General features: G+C 34.6%; 1 protein-coding gene and 1 long non-coding RNA gene across 6 annotated transcripts in view; one reads left to right on the forward strand and one right to left on the reverse strand.

Annotated features, from left to right (window-relative positions):
* MDGA2 (MAM domain containing glycosylphosphatidylinositol anchor 2) overlaps positions 1 to 17,132 on the reverse strand; it is a 791,718-nt gene that overhangs the window by 442,947 nt on the left and 331,639 nt on the right. For all 3 annotated transcript variants that reach the window (XR_004817749.2, XR_003134750.3, XM_025442520.3), the window contains exon 2: positions 15,030 to 15,169. Coding sequence is in view for 1 of the 3 variants with exons in the window: in XM_025442520.3 (XP_025298305.1) it covers positions 15,030 to 15,169 (140 nt within the window). In the remaining 2 variants the exon portion in view is untranslated. The remainder of the gene's footprint in view (positions 1 to 15,029; positions 15,170 to 17,132) is intronic.
* The window catches only part of LOC112656947 (uncharacterized), a 29,566-nt gene continuing 27,139 nt past the window's right edge, over positions 14,706 to 17,132 (forward strand). The window contains exons 1-3 of one of the 3 annotated variants that reach the window (XR_007412295.1): positions 14,707 to 14,815; positions 14,985 to 15,060; positions 16,191 to 16,355. This is a non-coding gene — a long non-coding RNA (uncharacterized LOC112656947). Of the gene's footprint in view, positions 14,816 to 14,984; positions 15,061 to 16,190; positions 16,356 to 17,132 lie in introns of all 3 variants that reach the window. The other 2 variants (XR_004817750.2, XR_003134751.3) reach the window with 2 other exon arrangements.

The following is a 17,132-nucleotide window of genomic DNA, read 5'->3' on the forward strand; positions in this document are numbered from 1 at the left end:
TATATGTCTCCCACTTCTCAGCCTCTGCTATCCTGATGTAACTCATTTCCTACATTAAATTTATTCGGTTCTAAACTCAGAGTTTTAAATAATCAGAATGGTTTCTGTTTTCCTTGTGCAACCCATGTGACCATGGACACACACATAGAGATTCATTATAAAATCATATAAACCAGTAGAAATTCTGGTTTGTACCTTTTTGGTAAATTATACTAGACAGTCACATTAAGTAGTCAAGAGCCAAGTATGTGGCTCATGGTGGCGATCAAAGAATAGTCAGAGAGAATCAAAATCTCAAGTAGGGGGATCCCTGGGTGGCTCAGCAGTTTGGCACCTGCCTTTGGCTCAGGGCGCAATCCTGGAGTCCCGGGATCGAGTCCCGCATCAGGCTCCTGGTGTGGAGCCTGCTTCTCCCTCCTCCTGTGTCTCTGCCTCTCTCTCTCTCTCTCTATATATATATATATATATACATATATATATATATATATATATATATATATATCTTTTAAAAAAATCTCAAGTAGACGAAAGACTGTAAGGGCAGACTTAGATTATGTGTATGTCTAATAACAAACTAAATGAAGTTTTTAGTTTAATCTGTAAGCATATTATATCACTAGAGAGCTAGTCTAAAATGTTTGGCAATATTCAGACTGATAAACATGGTATTAGAGGATATGATCACAATATTGGGACATTTACCACTTTGATTAATTAACATATTGGCCAAGGAAGTTAACTGGCCTCCAGGCAGGGGATTCAAAGATATGTGAGAAAAAAAAATCTCTAGATCACCCATCTTACTTCATGCATCCAGATTCCCTGCACTTATGAAGTATGTAACTCTATCCTTGGACTTTCTGTTTAGACCCCAATGAACAACAGAGGCTATATTCCTCAAAAGCTACTAGGAGTGCCTGAGTGTCTTAGTAGGTTAATCATCCAACTCTCTATTTCAGCTCAGGTCATGATTCCAGGATTATGAGATGGAGCCCCACAATGGGCTCCATGCTGGGCATAGAGCCTGCTTGCTTATTCTCTCCCCCTCCCTCTGCTTGCCCTCTAAAAGAAAAGCTTCTAGCAAAATTAACTCTGACTAGTTGGGAAAATGAAGTTGAACCTGTCTTAGCATACACTTTTTCAAACTCTGTTCTACTTTCTATTGATACTGATTTTTCCCTTTTTCTACTGAAAACTAGGATCTATCATCTTTATATTATTTAAATATAGGGTTACAACTCTGTAGTTTGGTTTTCAGCAACAAATTCCAAGCAATGAATTGAATTTCTGTCTTATACTTTGTGAGTTTGCTCCAGTCATGTGAGATCCCATTGTTGCACTGTAACATCTGTAATTAAATATGTATACCATTGTCAAAAGTGGCATGGAGTGTTTAACCTTAGAATCTTCTCCTACTGAAGGACTTTAATAGTTTCATATTATTGAGTCCCATTTTCCAAGTGTCTTTAAATTCTTGCTGGCTAGTAAAATAAGAACACATGTTAAGTCTTCAAGACCACCAAGAGAATGTTTAATGCATTCCTGCAGGTATTGAGGTATATGGTTTCCAACGGTGCCTACACAAATGAATCTGAAGGTTTCCTTAAATGCCTAATACTAAGAGGTAAATGGCATAGGTACAGGCAAAAAAAAACTTAGTATTTTTTAAATGAGAACAGAATTAATTGAAATATTGAATTAGCCCAAAGTGATAATGCCTGCCACATTCACTCATTTGATAACTAGTTGAGATCCTCTATGTGTAAAGCTTTTATGTTTAATGTCCCATACATTTTATTCTCCACAACAGGACATTTTTAGGGATTGAACGAGAATAACACTAGTAAGTGTATCAGCACAGTAGCCATAAAATAGCACCATCTCAGGCAAATCATAACATAGGTTCGCTATAAGATGATAGAAAATGAGAATGCAAGACTCCGTCCTTCATTTCTAGGAGTTGACTAAGTAATATAGGAAATACAAAAACAATACACTTATTCTATTTTATTATATTTATAATCCTTTTCATTTTTCAAGATATTTTAAAAGTCTTCCCTTGTGTGATTTTATTTGATACAGTAAGAAGCTTACTGTATCATTACTATCGTCATCATTCTATACATGATGAAAATAAGTGAAAGAGGGGTTAAATAAATTACTCTCATTCGTAGGGCTAGAAAGTGGAGAAAGTGGCATTCAAAACCATGCAGTTTGCGTTTGGAGCCTAAAATCTCATTCACTTCCCGAAGCAGCATCCTATGATGCATTCATTATGGTAAGAAATGGCTGGGTATTCTGGGGCCACATAGAAATGGCATTTAAGCAAGTTTCTTAGACCAAGTGAGGCTTTCAGGAAGAGGTGACAAATAAGTCATTTATTCAATTAGTCAATAGCAAGGGGTGCAGACAAGTGGAAGGCACAACACATATAAAATCTGTAGGCAAAACACTGCAGCTTTCTTCAAGATCAATGGTATGCAGCAATCATTATATAGATAATGTGCCCTTTAAAGGCAGCCCCAAACATGCCCAGTGAAGGTATGAACTATTTAAGTTAAAAGAACATATGTCATGAGTTGAATCGTGTGCCCCAAAAAGATATGCTGAAGTCTTAACAACCAGTAACTCGAATGTAACGCTATTTGTAATAGGGTTGTTGCAGAGGTAATTAGTTCAGATGAGGTCATACTAGAGTGTTGGGTCTGTAACTCAATATGACTAGTTTCTTTATTCAAAGACAGACACACACGATGACAGTGGCATGGACTGGAATGACACAGGTGAAAGACAAGAACACCAAGGATTGATGGCCACCACCCAAAGCTAGAAGAGGCAAGGAAGGATTCTATGCAGAATCTCAGAGGGAGGTATGGCCTGGCTGACACTTTGATTTTAGAATTCTAACCTTCAAAACTGTGAGAGAATAAATTTCTGTTGTTTTAAGCCATCCAGTTTGTGGTACTTTGTTATGGCAGCCTTAGAAACCTAAAGATATACAATCATGCAATTCAGGCACTTGTACCATTTTGGAATTAGGGACTGTTTAGGCTCATATTACGCATTTAGCTGATGTAGAATTTATAGATCTCATAAAATGTGTTTACATGCATTTTATATAATAACAACATGCAGAGATCCTGTGCTATTTCAGAAAACTCCTTCCAAAATGATTGGCCATAATCTATCTTCTTGATGGCACTGTGAAAAGTTATTTAAAATGGTCAGTTCTAATTATACATGGTGTCAATGCAAATGATCACTTAGATTTGACACTATGCTGCAGACCTGGATGACTAAAAGTTAATCTTAAAAAATACAGACACTCAACAGAAAAAGTACTAATTAACTAAGGATTTTGCTCTGCTCAAGCTTATCCAACATCATTTAATGATTTCTGCCAAAGGCAAGTAAGAAAACAAGAAGGTGCCAGGTTGTATGGGATAATGTTTCCTTGTGTACCATGAGGAGCAGAAAAAGGTAGAAATCAATGTTTGCTGATGGGAAAAGATAAAACTGTCAGGAAAATAAATGTTATTTTTAGGTTTTTGTTAAGACTTTGGCACCAAGAGAAAATAAAAATAAAAGATTAATAATTCCTAAAAAAAGAATTGATTGAGTCATTCCTAATAACTGTTTTCTCATTTTTCAGTCCTGGAAATACACATATTTTACAAGCACTTTCCTTGTGTAGTTTCAGTTAACTTTTTCAGATCACAGAAAGGTTTTTATTCTTTATTGATTTTTTGGAAGCATCTCTGAGCATTTCAGGAAAAACACTGATGAGCCTAATTCAGAATAAATATGTCATGTTTACAACCAGCAGTGATATAGATTATTAATTACCAGTGACAGGTTATTCTTTAGCATAGAAGTAGATAGGGGGTGTTTTCTATTATTTTATTGAAATTATTAAACTTAAATTTGAAACCTGTACATTTTATTTATTTTTTTTAAATTTCTTATTTATTTATGATAGTCACAGAGAGAGAGAGAGAGGCAGAGACATAGGCAGAGGGAGAAGCAGGCTCCATGCACCAGGAGCCTGATGTGGGATTCGATCCCAGGTCTCCAGGATCGCGCCCTGGGCCAAAGGCAGGCGCCAAACCACTGTGCCACCCAGGGATCCCTGAAACCTGTACATTTTAAAGTCAATTTAAGGAATGCTCCATTAGATTGGAGTTTGAAAATTTAAGTAAATCCAATTCTCTTAATTGGTATCATTAATGTCCTAGCCATAAGTGCAGAGAATAAATTTCACTCAATAGGATCACACATAGACAGCTACTATATTTGTTTACATGCTACCTTTTTTTTTTTTTATGATAGTCACACACAGAGAGAGAGAGAGAGAGAGAGAGAGGCAGAGACACAGGCAGAGGGAGAAGCAGGCTCCATGCACCGGGAGCCCGACGTGGGATTCGATCCCGGGTCTCCAGGATCGCGCCCTGGGCCAAAGGCAGGCGCCAAACCGCTGCGCCACCCAAGGATCCCACATGCTACCTTTTGAAAATAGTAGGGGTCAGATATAACTATAAATGATTATTTACAACATGTTGAACATGCCCAAATGACTCATACTTTGTAGATTTATCTTTATCTGTACATATATGTCAACACATATATGTAGTGAGTATGTGTGTGTAGATATACATACATATGTATATAATTAATATAGACCCAAAAATAGATAAATTAGTTATTGCACCATGAAAAAATTTCACTTCAGATTATATAAGGTTTGTGAATTTAGATTTGTTGACAGTTCAATAACTACTAGGAAAAAAGATTGTAAAATCTGAGGGGAAAATAATACTACTGTGAGATATCTACCATTTGGAGACCACCCCAGCTAAATAAGACTATCTGAAAACATTCCAATAGGAGTGTTATTCTAATAATAAACATATAAAATCCAATTCATCAATGTCCATGTAATTATTCAGAACTTCTACAGTAAAAGAACTGCAACTGTTTACCTTAAAATGATACATTTCAACTATGAACAACCCAACCAACAGATTCTCAATTATATGTTAATAGGTAGTATTGAGTTCCTTCTATCTCCTGGAAGTGCCCTGATAATTTAAAAATACTTATTTTATGTCAATGACATAAATATAACAATAAAATAACAATTATGGCTTTATCACTACTACTTATAATATTTTCATTAAATATGTAGATTTCAAAAGAAGATATCCAATTTCAAACTTGTATATGATTTATACACCTAAAATTTTGACTCTGTTTTGAGATCCATTTTCTGATCTCTCTGAAGATCAAATTTTGACCATGAGAGGTAAAGCTGTCATAACCAAACAAGTCCTCAGTCTGCATTTATAGTCAATCACCATCACATGAAATTCCTTATGCAGGGACTTGCAAATTTTCACTGCTTAGATTTAATTCAAGTAAAAGATACATTTTTTTTAAAGATTAGGAGAATAAATTATGAAGATATAGTCTATATCCATGCTAATTATATTAATTAAAGTCTTAAGAAATAAAAGTAAAATTTGACTGAACATCCTACCTTTGCTAATGACTTGTGGCTTTCTTTTGCAAGTCTTCAGGGAAAGTGCAATAATTCTGAATCACAATTAAGCAAATAAAGTTAGCAGCAAAGAAGAATCTAGGGTTAGATAGTAAATGCATTTCTCATTAGGTTTGAGTCCAGGAAATGTGTATTGTCTGTAGAATTGCCCCGGGGAGAAAGAAAGTCTGAGATAAGCGATTACAAAGAGTTTATTTTTGCAATTAATTCTGGGTAAACAAAGTAAACAGAATTCTGGAATTGTGAATAGTGGCACAGAGGAGGAAGAAAAAACATACAACAAACTGCTGTGTTAGTCTTTGCTGAGAGTGACTGGGGCTCCATTCTACCATGACCCTCTGAGGAGCCATGTAGAATGTGTCACAGAACTGCCTGACCAAGAAGGAACATATCAATTGAATCCTACTCCCTATTGACTGAAGAGCTGCTTTTCAAAGAGGACTAATACTCTGCTGTAGAAAGTTTAGTCTTGTTCCGGAATTTAAAGTTGTGAGCTGTGACCTCTTCTTACGACTTAAAGAATCCACAAAGCATACTCATCCAAAACAAAATCTGCTAGAATGTAGGATTGTCTGAACAGCAAGGCAGTTTACACCACAACCTGGACTTGCTGCAGAGCCCTATCTTGCTCTGAAACTGGTAACTTTTGGAAATATTGTTCCAAGTCACTGTTTTGGATAACTTTAAAAGTAATATATGGAGACTCTAAAATCCAAACAAGCCCACCATATGCTGTGCCTCTTTCTTAGTGGTACGGCTGTGAGAAGCAATAACTTTTTTATAACTTTAGATGGAATGATCCTAGCATGCGTCATTGGACTACAAAAATCTTAACCAATTTGACAGATCAGTAAAATCTGGGATGCTTTATTTCTCACCCTCTGGCATGTTTCAATCTTACTAAGGCATCCAAAGTACTTGTTACTTCCTTTTTAGGTCAAAATGACATGACGTGGTCAATATAATGTTCTGTAGATTACCAAGACAGTCAGGTTCCCTGTGCACTATAACGTCACATAGAGTGAGAGAGTTAATCTTGACCCAGGGCAGAGATATGAATTGCTGTCCATCCCACATAAAAGCAAACTTTACAATCTTCTTGTTGAGAAATGAAAAGCATCTATTTGTCAGATGACTAGCTGCATACCAGCTCATTTGCTCCAATGAAGACACGACATCTGGCATAGCAGCAGTGTTTTGATTCTTTACCATAGTCCATCATCATCTGCCATAATCTGCCTGGCTCTTTAGGTACCTTATAAGTGAAAGAAATCAGAATATGATAGAGACTACTGCTCCTTCCTTGTCAAAGCTTGGATGGCAGTACCTATGCTCTGAAGTTTCTTCTGAGATGCAGAATATTTTGGTTTGGGAGGGGCAATTTTATAGGATTCCACTGGGTCCTTCCTACCATAATGACTCTGACTTACTCCACAGATCAGGTAATCAATGTGGGGATCCTGCCAGATGTTAAATATGTTCCTCCCAATTATGCATTTGGGAGTCTTGAGAAATAACCATAAACGCACTTCTCTGGGCCAGGACTCCATTTATCATCTGGCTTCTGAAGCCTCTACTCTATGTGGGTATTACAAATCCACTGATTTCAGTGCCAGGTCAATCTCTGTACTTTGAAAAGCCCTCAGGAAGTCTTGATATTTCTCTTTCTCCAATGTAAATTACTATGACAAATGGCCACAAATCCCTTTAAGGAAGTATTTAGATACTATTTTTGGTGTAAGCTTGTAGTAATATGTGTAGATCTTTCCTCGAAGAAACCTGGCTTCTCTTTCAAACAATGAGTGTTGGCTCTGTGAGTTAACTTAGATTTGGAAACTGAATGAGTGATTGTGATTTTTTTTTTATTACACTGGAAAATATCAACCTCCTCATCTCCTTTTTGTCTGTTTATGAGTCAAGTACCACTCTAGTCAGCTACCCCTATTTTACCCCTAAAGCCACCATAATCTATCATTCATCACAAAGCCCTGTAGATAAAGGCATCTGGTTGCTACTCCAACCTTGCTGCTCATTACACTATTTATATCTACATTGAGTCTGTTGGTGAAGTGTACCACCCAACCTCTGCCACTCTAGAATCCTATTATTCTGCTAATTTTTGAGATCCTACTTGTATGGCAGCATCCCCTACTGCAACCTTGGTCTCCCATGGACTGTCACCCCTGAGCTTCTCAAAGATGCCAGTGCTCATCTGACCAGGGCATTTCTCATAGTAACAGGAGCATTCCTTGGGAACTCTAAAACAAATCTCATATAATAAATCTATGCTAACATTCTCCTCGAGCTTTCATTAAGTATATTAACTAACACTTTTTTAGTAACCATCTAGAACGTATGATAAATGTTTCTTATATGTATAAAGACTGTCCATGGAATTAAACAAAAGATGAATTCTGAAATAACTGTAAACAGACTCAGATGTCTTAAGGAGCAAAAATGACTATTTGTAATGTAATCCTCATGTAATGACTATTTTCATTAAATTTTTTCATTAAATTTTTAAAAAAATTATTGGTTACTGCTAATATACTGGGAATAAAAGGTATCAGCAGTTTTAGAAAGTATTGAACCAAAAAAGATTTCCCACATTCTGTATAAAAATCAGTGTCAACAAAACTATTTGAAGGTATGACTTCAACGATCAAAAAGACTATAAGTGCTTCCTCCTAAATGAGCTATGGTGAGTACATTTAGTCATGTAACCATGAACTTGATGAAGATGTAGATCGCCAGGAGAAAATAAGAGGTGTGTGTATATGTGTAGGACAGACTGTGAAGGTGGGTGGTTATTAATAATGGAATTTGTGATTATTTTTGAATACGATAAATCCTTAAGCCTTTCCTATAACCTATCCAAAGATTCACTGAAAAAATATTAGTTGTTTTAATTGGAGAGTCTCTTACATGATGTAGCAGATAGATCCAGTCTAGATAGATTTATTATAGATGAAAATAGTAAATTGTATTGAATTCCATAAACCATGAGAAGGAATAAGTGTAATATTTGATGATTTCTGATTAGGTAACAAGTTCCAATTCTGCCCATTTCACTGGACATAAATAAAAAAAATCTAATACATCAATTTTTCATGTGCATCCATTACTATTATTGTAAGAAATTTAACAGACTGAATTAGAAAAAATATACAGAAACATGAAACATCATGTACAAAATATTTGCAAAGTATACCACACAGATGGTAGTAATGGTTTTGAATGAAAGAACCTGTTACCAAGGTTTGCTAAGATTGTCATTATGGTAAGTTTATCACTTTAAAATATGCATACAAAATTAACAAGGATAAAAACACCAAAGCTCAGCAGAGTCTTGATAGTCAAGAATTATATATATATATATATATATATATATATATATATATATATATGTATGTATGTATAAAACAATCAAATGACTGAATATTACCCCTTTTTGAAATTGAGAAATGGTCTTATCCTTATTACTTTTAATCTAAAAAATTAACAATCCCTAAAGATGAACTGTAACAAACTAGTAGACAATTTTAATGCTTCTTAGGTTAACATTTTGGATATACATAATTACTTTTTAAAGAATCATTTTCAAAAATATTTTAGTGATGAAAAATAATATTCAAATGAAATCTTACCCAGAAAGCCAACATACAAGACATATAAATGCAGAGCTATTTTGGTTAGATGCATATTTTCTTCTCTGTTTTGTTTTGTTTTTAAAAAGAGAAAGAAAGCCTCCCAACTATGCATACCCATGTTTGTTATTAAAACAAATTCAAAGACCTTCATATTATACTGATTATAATAAAACTATCTTCCTTTTTGAGAAGTCTGAAATAGTGTCCTACTGAAAAGTTCTTTGTAAAATTTTCCATACTTTCTACCACATGGTTTCATAGCAAGATAAATGAAATGTAATTAAAATTTCAACATTTATTTGGGTGGGGGGTTATGAAAAGCTCATTTTCAACATCAAGGAGAAGAGAAAAACATTTGAGGCCAAGCAAGGAAATACTGAAAACAACAACAAAGGAGTAACTTGTTTTCCTATATAGCAAAATATAAAATAAAGTTATAGAAATTAAAATAGCATGGTATGGTATAAGAAGGAATAACTAGAATGAAAGAACAACACAATTTTGTAAATGATAAAAATAGAGTTTTTAAGAACTTTTAAAAATGTTTTAATATTTAACATTAAACATTATATAATGTTAAAATGTTTTTAAAAGTTCTCATCACAAGAAAAAAAAATTATAACCACATTTGGGGACCAATGTTAACTAGACTTAACTGTGGTCATTTCTCAATGTTTACAAATACCAAATCATTACATCGTATACCTGATACTAGTATAATGTCATAGGTCAATTATACCTCGATTTTTTAAAAAAGTGAATAAAAACAGCACCTTAAAGCTGTAAAATGGAATGCTGACTACCCTGTCAGGATCAGAACAGAGGGAAGAAGAAGGAGAGAGAACACTAGACTAATATTCATATTATGGACAATATGTTTCCTAATGATTAAATTATCAAGTATATAGCAACTATATAAACTGTTATTGGAAAAAAGCATAAAATGTAAGATACATGGATATGAAAGAGATCTACTAAAGTAGGTACAAAATTTAGAAATTAAAGTTGAAAAATCATAATGATTCATCTTTTAAAAACAAAATCTCTGGTTAAAGTAATATAAACAATATTAAAAGACCAATATATCCTCATAGATAAAATTTGGAACATATTTTGCAGATACTGAATTTATCTTTATAGTACCTAGAAAGTCCCCACAGTTCCTCAAGAAGTCAAGCAGCCAACCGGGAGAAGCAGGCTCCATGCAGGCTCCATGCAGGGAGCCTGACCTAGGACTCAATTCGGGGTCTCCAGAATCATACCCTGGGCTGAAGGTGGTGCCTAAACTCCTGAGCCACCTGGAATGCCCTAAATTTCATTTTATTTTTTAATTTAATTTTATTTTTTTAGTATTTTTATTTATTTCTTCATGAGAGACACGGAGAGAGGGAGAGAAGCAGAGACACAGGCAGAGGGAGAAGCAGGCTCCATGCAAGGAGTCCGATATGGATTAGATCCTGGGACTCCAGGATCAGGCCCTGGGCCTAAGGCAGGCACTAAATGGCTGAGCCACCTAGGGATCCTGGCTAAATTTCATTTTAAAGAAGAAAACTATCCTATAATGATGCTGTCATATGTATAATAAAGATGTGCATAAACACATTCATATTCCAGAAGTGTTCACTGAATTATTATTTGTAATAGTAAATATCTGTAAGTAATTCAATTTTGAACAAAAGAGCAGCAATTACATATACCTATTGCACACGTACAGAGTACAATTTAGCCCTTGTGAGGATAATGCTACTATCTAAGTCAGTGGCTCTCAAATTTTAGTGTACATTAGAATCACCTGAAGGGCTTGTGACAACAGATTGCTGGCCCAAACACATGAGTTCCTGATGTGATGGGCATAAGGACTTTTATTTCCAACAAGTTGTCTCCAAGGATCACACATTGAGAACCAGTAGGCTGGATCCATACTTGGTGATTTGGACAAATAGCAAAGTGAAATATTCTAGTCACAGAATAATAAATAATACTCTTCATTATCTAATTTAAAAAATTAAAATAAAATATAATCATATATAATCATATTTATAGAAATGCACTGAACAAGGACTACAAGACATTACATCAAACTATTTAATATTAACCTCTGGGAGGTGGGTGGGAGAGTAATGGGGAACATTCAGGTTAAATATCTCATTGCTTAAATCATTTACAAGAGAATTATATTCACAATTCATTCGGTGTTGAAGTGGTAATATTGAGGAAGAAGAGAAGGAAAGAAAGTAGAGGGAGAAAGGGAGGGGGGAAAAGAAACAAAGGATGAGAAAGAGAATGGGTAACTGAATCCTGAAATTATGGGCATGGAGAGGTACTATTAGGTTGGTAGGTATAATAACAAATCTTGGGATCCCTGGGTGGCACAGCGGTCTGGCGCCTGCCTTTGGCCCAGGGCGCGATCCTGTAGACCTGGGATCGAGTCCCACGTCGGGGTCCCGGTGCATGGAGCCTGCTTCTCCCTCTGCCTGTGTCTCTGCCCCTCTCTCTCTGTGTGACTATCATAAATAAATAAAAATTAAAAAAAAAAAAAGTTTAAAAAAAATAACAAATCTTTACCTCCTTTCTTTCTTATCTCTCCATCTATCTTTATAATAAACCCTCATTAAATGAAGTAGTCTGAACATAGTTGCAGTCTTTGCAAGCTAAAACAAAAGATAATTTTAACAGAGATGTAAAGGCTCTAAAGAGTATTAAAAATCAGTATTTTATTTCAATACAAAAATACTGAAATTTATTTAAATGCATCTAATTTAAAGTAGAATGCTAAGAACCATTTTTTTCAATCTACTTATTTTATTTTCATACTTGCACATTCTATTCTAAACCTTAGAGTCTAGGTATAAGTTACTTAGAAATAATAAAATGCCAACATATGTTTTATTATGTGTCAATACAATGCTCATTACATGCTAAGTACATATGTATATGTACGTATATACAAAATACATGCCCCTATATATTTACAATATACATTTAACCCTCAAAAGGAGTCTATGATCTAGGCATGATGATTACCTTTTATATAGATAAGAAAACTGAGGCAGAGAGAGCAGAGAGGTTGGGGACCTTTCCCAGAGTCACACTAGTAGGCCCAGTGCTTCCAGGTTTATATCCAGGCAGTCTGGTTCCAGTGCCACACTATGAACTACTGCATCGTAACTTCTAATTTCCCTTGGAGACAATAATATCTTCAGGCCATTACACATAGCCAGATGATGTATTTCTGAAGAAAAATGTTTTAAATCTAGAAAAAAAAATGCTGCCTTTGAATCCTTCTAGAAGTGGAGACCTTTAATTATTGTTGCCACAGGAATAGGCAACAAACTGAGAAATCTCCTGAAGAGTGCAGTGAGGAGCTTCTCTCTCCCACTGCATCCCCAACTATGATCAAATCCAGGTTAGACAAGGCAGCAAGAAAGGCATTCCAGCTTCATGATATCAGCCAAGAAAACCCATCCTCAGGACCAGCTGCCACCTGCATGCCCTTTAGTGTTTGGCCAGGATGCCAGGCCCAGCTGTTCTGTCAGATTTCTTTATACAGTTTGTTGACAAAGAAGAGGCCCAGTTAATTTTTCAAACAGGCAATATAAACTGAAACTGATTCACCTGTAAATACCTGAATTACTTCTAGGAATGAAGAAATAACAATACTGAAATAAATTTTACTTAGCATCAGAACACACTGAAATGGTTCCAGCAATGGAATTGCTTAGAAAAAAATAAATAGGGCAATAATCTACTCCTTTGTATTATTTTAATTAATTAATTAATTAATTAATTAAATTGATTTATATTTATTTATGAGAGACACACAGAGAGGCAGAGACACAGACAGAGGGAGAAGCAGGCTCCATGCAGGAAGCCCAATGTGGGACTCGATCCTGGGATCAGGATTACGCCCTGAGCTGAAGGTGGACGTTCAATCGCTGAGCCACCCAGGCATCCCTATTCCTTTGTTTTAGAATTATTTTGAGTTGGCCAGACATCAGAGATTACATTCCAGATAATGAATCATCACAGAGAAAATGTATGGAGAAAATAAGAAATTCCTAATATTAAGGGAACATAAGGATGGAGATGAGGGAGAGCAGGGGCAACCTTAAAATAGATAAAAAGTGGTATTTTAAAGTAAAATTTGTAGTTTAGAAGACGCTGAATTTGGCACATTCAGTGCAGGAATAACAGAAGCATTAATGGGTTTTCTCTTGACATAAACTGCCTCTCATATGGCAGTCTGTGGCTTCATTTAGGTTTGTTTGGACAATCCTTTTTTGATCTTGGAATTTTTGCACTATGTATATGAATTGAAAAATTATAATAAAATCTTAACAACACTAAATTTTTTCTTTGAGATAATATTCTTGAGTTAATGCTATCACTTTTTTTTAATTTAAGTAAAATCATTTTCACTGGACTCCATTGTTTCCTGTATAAATGTTAAAATAAAAATGCTTTACATATCAACTCATCTATATCAAATTTTAATAACTATTGTTTCTGTCCTTATATGTTTAGCTTTACAATCATTTTTTCTACATAATCTAATCATAATAGGTCAAATTTTATAGAACTCAATTTTGTTAAAATAATTTTATTCTTTAAGCAATTTTTAGTTAAAAGCAAATGGTATAATTTGCAATCTCAGCCACTGTGAATTTTAATTTTTAATATTATTATATATTACTTTTTACCAACAGTGTAAAGTTTTATTAGATATATTTTACCCTTTTAGTTGTAGTCATAGTCTTATCTATCAATCTATTGCTTCATTCTGTGAAGTCCAGATGTTTGTTTTTATTTGTTGCTCTGTCAAAATGGTAAGGTCAAACATCTTTGAGTATCAGAGTTAAGGGTGGTAAGAGCAAAACACAAGATTAAAATAATGAGTTCATAAAATCTCTATATTGCTCTTTATTTTCTTCTATGTAGTGGTGTTAGCTGGATTTTTTTTCTTCCTGCAACACTAATATTTAAAATATGTAATTTCTCTACCAATTGAGACCTCTTTTCCATCATAGTGTTTGTGTTGATTATCTGTGTATATTTTGAACTACTCAGGTTAAATATATAACAATAAGAATTGCCAATTAATGACTAAGATATCCTGAATATTCTGTACTACATCGGAATTAAATTTTTACATAATGAATACACAGACTATATTACCTTCTGCCTAACCCTTTCTTTCACTCCTACAAACTTTTACTTTGCTTATTATTTATCATTTTAGTGCTCTTTGAAAGTCTCAATTTCTGTTCCTGCTACTAACGTAGCTTATGAAAGCTGTAGTAGATGACTCTGAAAGCCTGAATGCATACACTTGCAAACATTTATTTTTCAAAGTTTTCTGTGAATATAATGACTAGGAGTAAGGAAAGTACATGTGACCTCATGCACCACATTCTTCAGAACAAATGCTTCCTTGGCTGCAATTATGTCATCATGAAATCATGCTCCACATTCTAAAATAAACTCATTGCCATATGAATTGTTATCTTACTGAGATATTTTTGTAGTTGTCTTTTAACAGCTTCCTTAGAAGTGTCTCCCAAATTTCTCACAATACCAAAACAAAAATTTCTTTCTTCATCTTATCCAAGTGAGTAGATCAAGCATGAATGTTCAGATATCACCACCCTTATCCTGCATTGCACACACACAATTACTTGAATTTCTCTCTCTCTCTCTCTCTCTCTCTCTCTCACACACACACACACACACACACACGATTAGCTAAATCTTCTAAAATATACATTTCTGATTTCAAGAAAGGTCAAAAAGAGTTTCCCTTAATGACACGGTTCGGGACTCACCTGTGGACGTGGATGTCCTGTGACCAGACAGGTCAGTTCTAGGGTTTCTCCTTCCCGTATGGTATAGACCCTTTCCGAGTAGCGCTCCTCCTCAATGTTACAGGCCAATCCTGAATGCACGATACGAACCGTTGGGGGAGCTGTCGAGTCAGGAAGAAGAGAGACAAGATACATTAAAAAAATAAGTCAATCGTCCTTCCATGAATCACCCTGGTTGTAAGAGCAATTCTTATTAGACTTTACCACAGTCAGATCCATCAGTCTTAACACTTTGAGCAACCCCCCGGGATTAAAGATATTGCTGTACAGAAAGCTTCAAATTTATCTAACAGTCACCAGTGCAATCTGAAAATGGCAAAGGGGAAGAGGATGGTGGGAGAAAACTGGTAACTTAGGAAATCATCATCATTATAAGACTACACGATAAAATCTGACTGCTAAAATGTGACAGGTCTTTTTATTTCTGAAACCCAAAATTTAATATAGTAAAGGATGCTGTCCAAAATCTAGGTAGTGCAAACTCAAAAGATTATTAGAAAGGAAAAAGGAATTTGAATGAAAGATATTGGCAGTTTTCCATTCATTTAATAAGTCTCATGATGCAAATAGGGAGCTAACAAATGAGAAGATTTGGTTATAGTAGGAATTGAAGCCAACTTAGTTTTCAATATTTATAGGCTCCTGTGTTGCTATGAGCAAAAGATGATCATTGAATTAAGCCACTGAAGAAGGCAATAAATCATTAATGCCCAAGTATAAAATTGTGATTGGAGAGATTTAGTTTTCATGAAGTTGTCTAAATTCCTAAGTATAATTCTCCTTTTTTAATACCACAAAGGCCAATAAAACTTGACGAGCATTCAGTGATTTACATGTCATTGGAAATCCACTATATGAAAACTCTTTTGGTCAGGAGTAACAATTAGATAATAGGATATGCTTCCTGTCACCCAAGGGATGACTGTCAGTTATTAGCTTCAAAGTGGATATCATCCCATTTGTGAATTCAGCAATTTTGTTTGTAAAAAATACATTTGGGAGTGGAGAATAAAGGATTATTTTAATTAAAGGCTAGTGGAAAGGTTAGATCTACAAGTAAAGGACAATAATCTCTAGAATTTCCTATAGCAATCTTAACCTAAACATCATTTTTGTCAGCAGAGGCCATGGTTGCTTAAAAATTAATGAGAACACACTTGGAATTTTTTGTTTAACATTAAAAGGATCATGAATGTTGCAGAATTTGGATAAACTTGGTGATTCTATGGAGGAAATAAAATGAATATAAAGTACAGGCTATGGGAAAACTGGAAAAATCTGCATCCTGTAAGTAATACAAAAGAAAGTTTCCAATATCTAATGCTTTGTTTTATGCAGCCAAATGTATAGAACACTCATAGCACTTAACAACTGAAAAGAACAGATTTTATTATCCTTCTCAATTTCAAGCAGAAATGAAGTGCAGAAAATCCTATTTATAGATAATAAAACAACTGGGTATTTCAAGATTTTCTTGGATATCCAAGCAGAGTTCTGTTCTTCAACTTTCAAATTCAGGATCCCATTCTCCAATGCTCCATAGCAAATGATGGAAAAATTTCCAGAAGAAGAATAAGAGGAGGATTTAGTAGTTTTTACATTCAGTATGCACATAAAGCTCCCCCGAAACTTGCTTAAAATACAGATTTCAGTGGCATGGCCAGAAATATATATACAGAAAAACCCAGGGATCTGCATTTTTGCCAAACACCAAAATGATAACAATACCAGTGCTTAGACCAGAATACTAGGAATAATTTTCTAAATCTTGTAAGTATTTGTTGACTAAAGAAAATACTCCAAGGGGTAAAATATACTTTTCCTTTTAATATTTTCAAGTAACTAAACTTCATGTTATGCATTATTTTACTGGTTTGAAAAATTAAATGATGCTCAAACAAATCAAATGTTTTGTTTGGTCTATAAAACTTATTTATCAAATAAATTTTTACCATGTCTTTGGACTCTGTCTAGACATTAATAATTTGTTTAGTTTTATGACTTTAGAAATCCTTATCTGCAATGTTTTTCTGAGCATTCTGATATATTTCACACAATGTTTCC

Source organism: Canis lupus, chromosome 8, assembly GCF_003254725.2.
Source record: "Canis lupus dingo isolate Sandy chromosome 8, ASM325472v2, whole genome shotgun sequence".
NCBI classification, from domain to species: domain Eukaryota; kingdom Metazoa; phylum Chordata; class Mammalia; order Carnivora; family Canidae; genus Canis; species Canis lupus.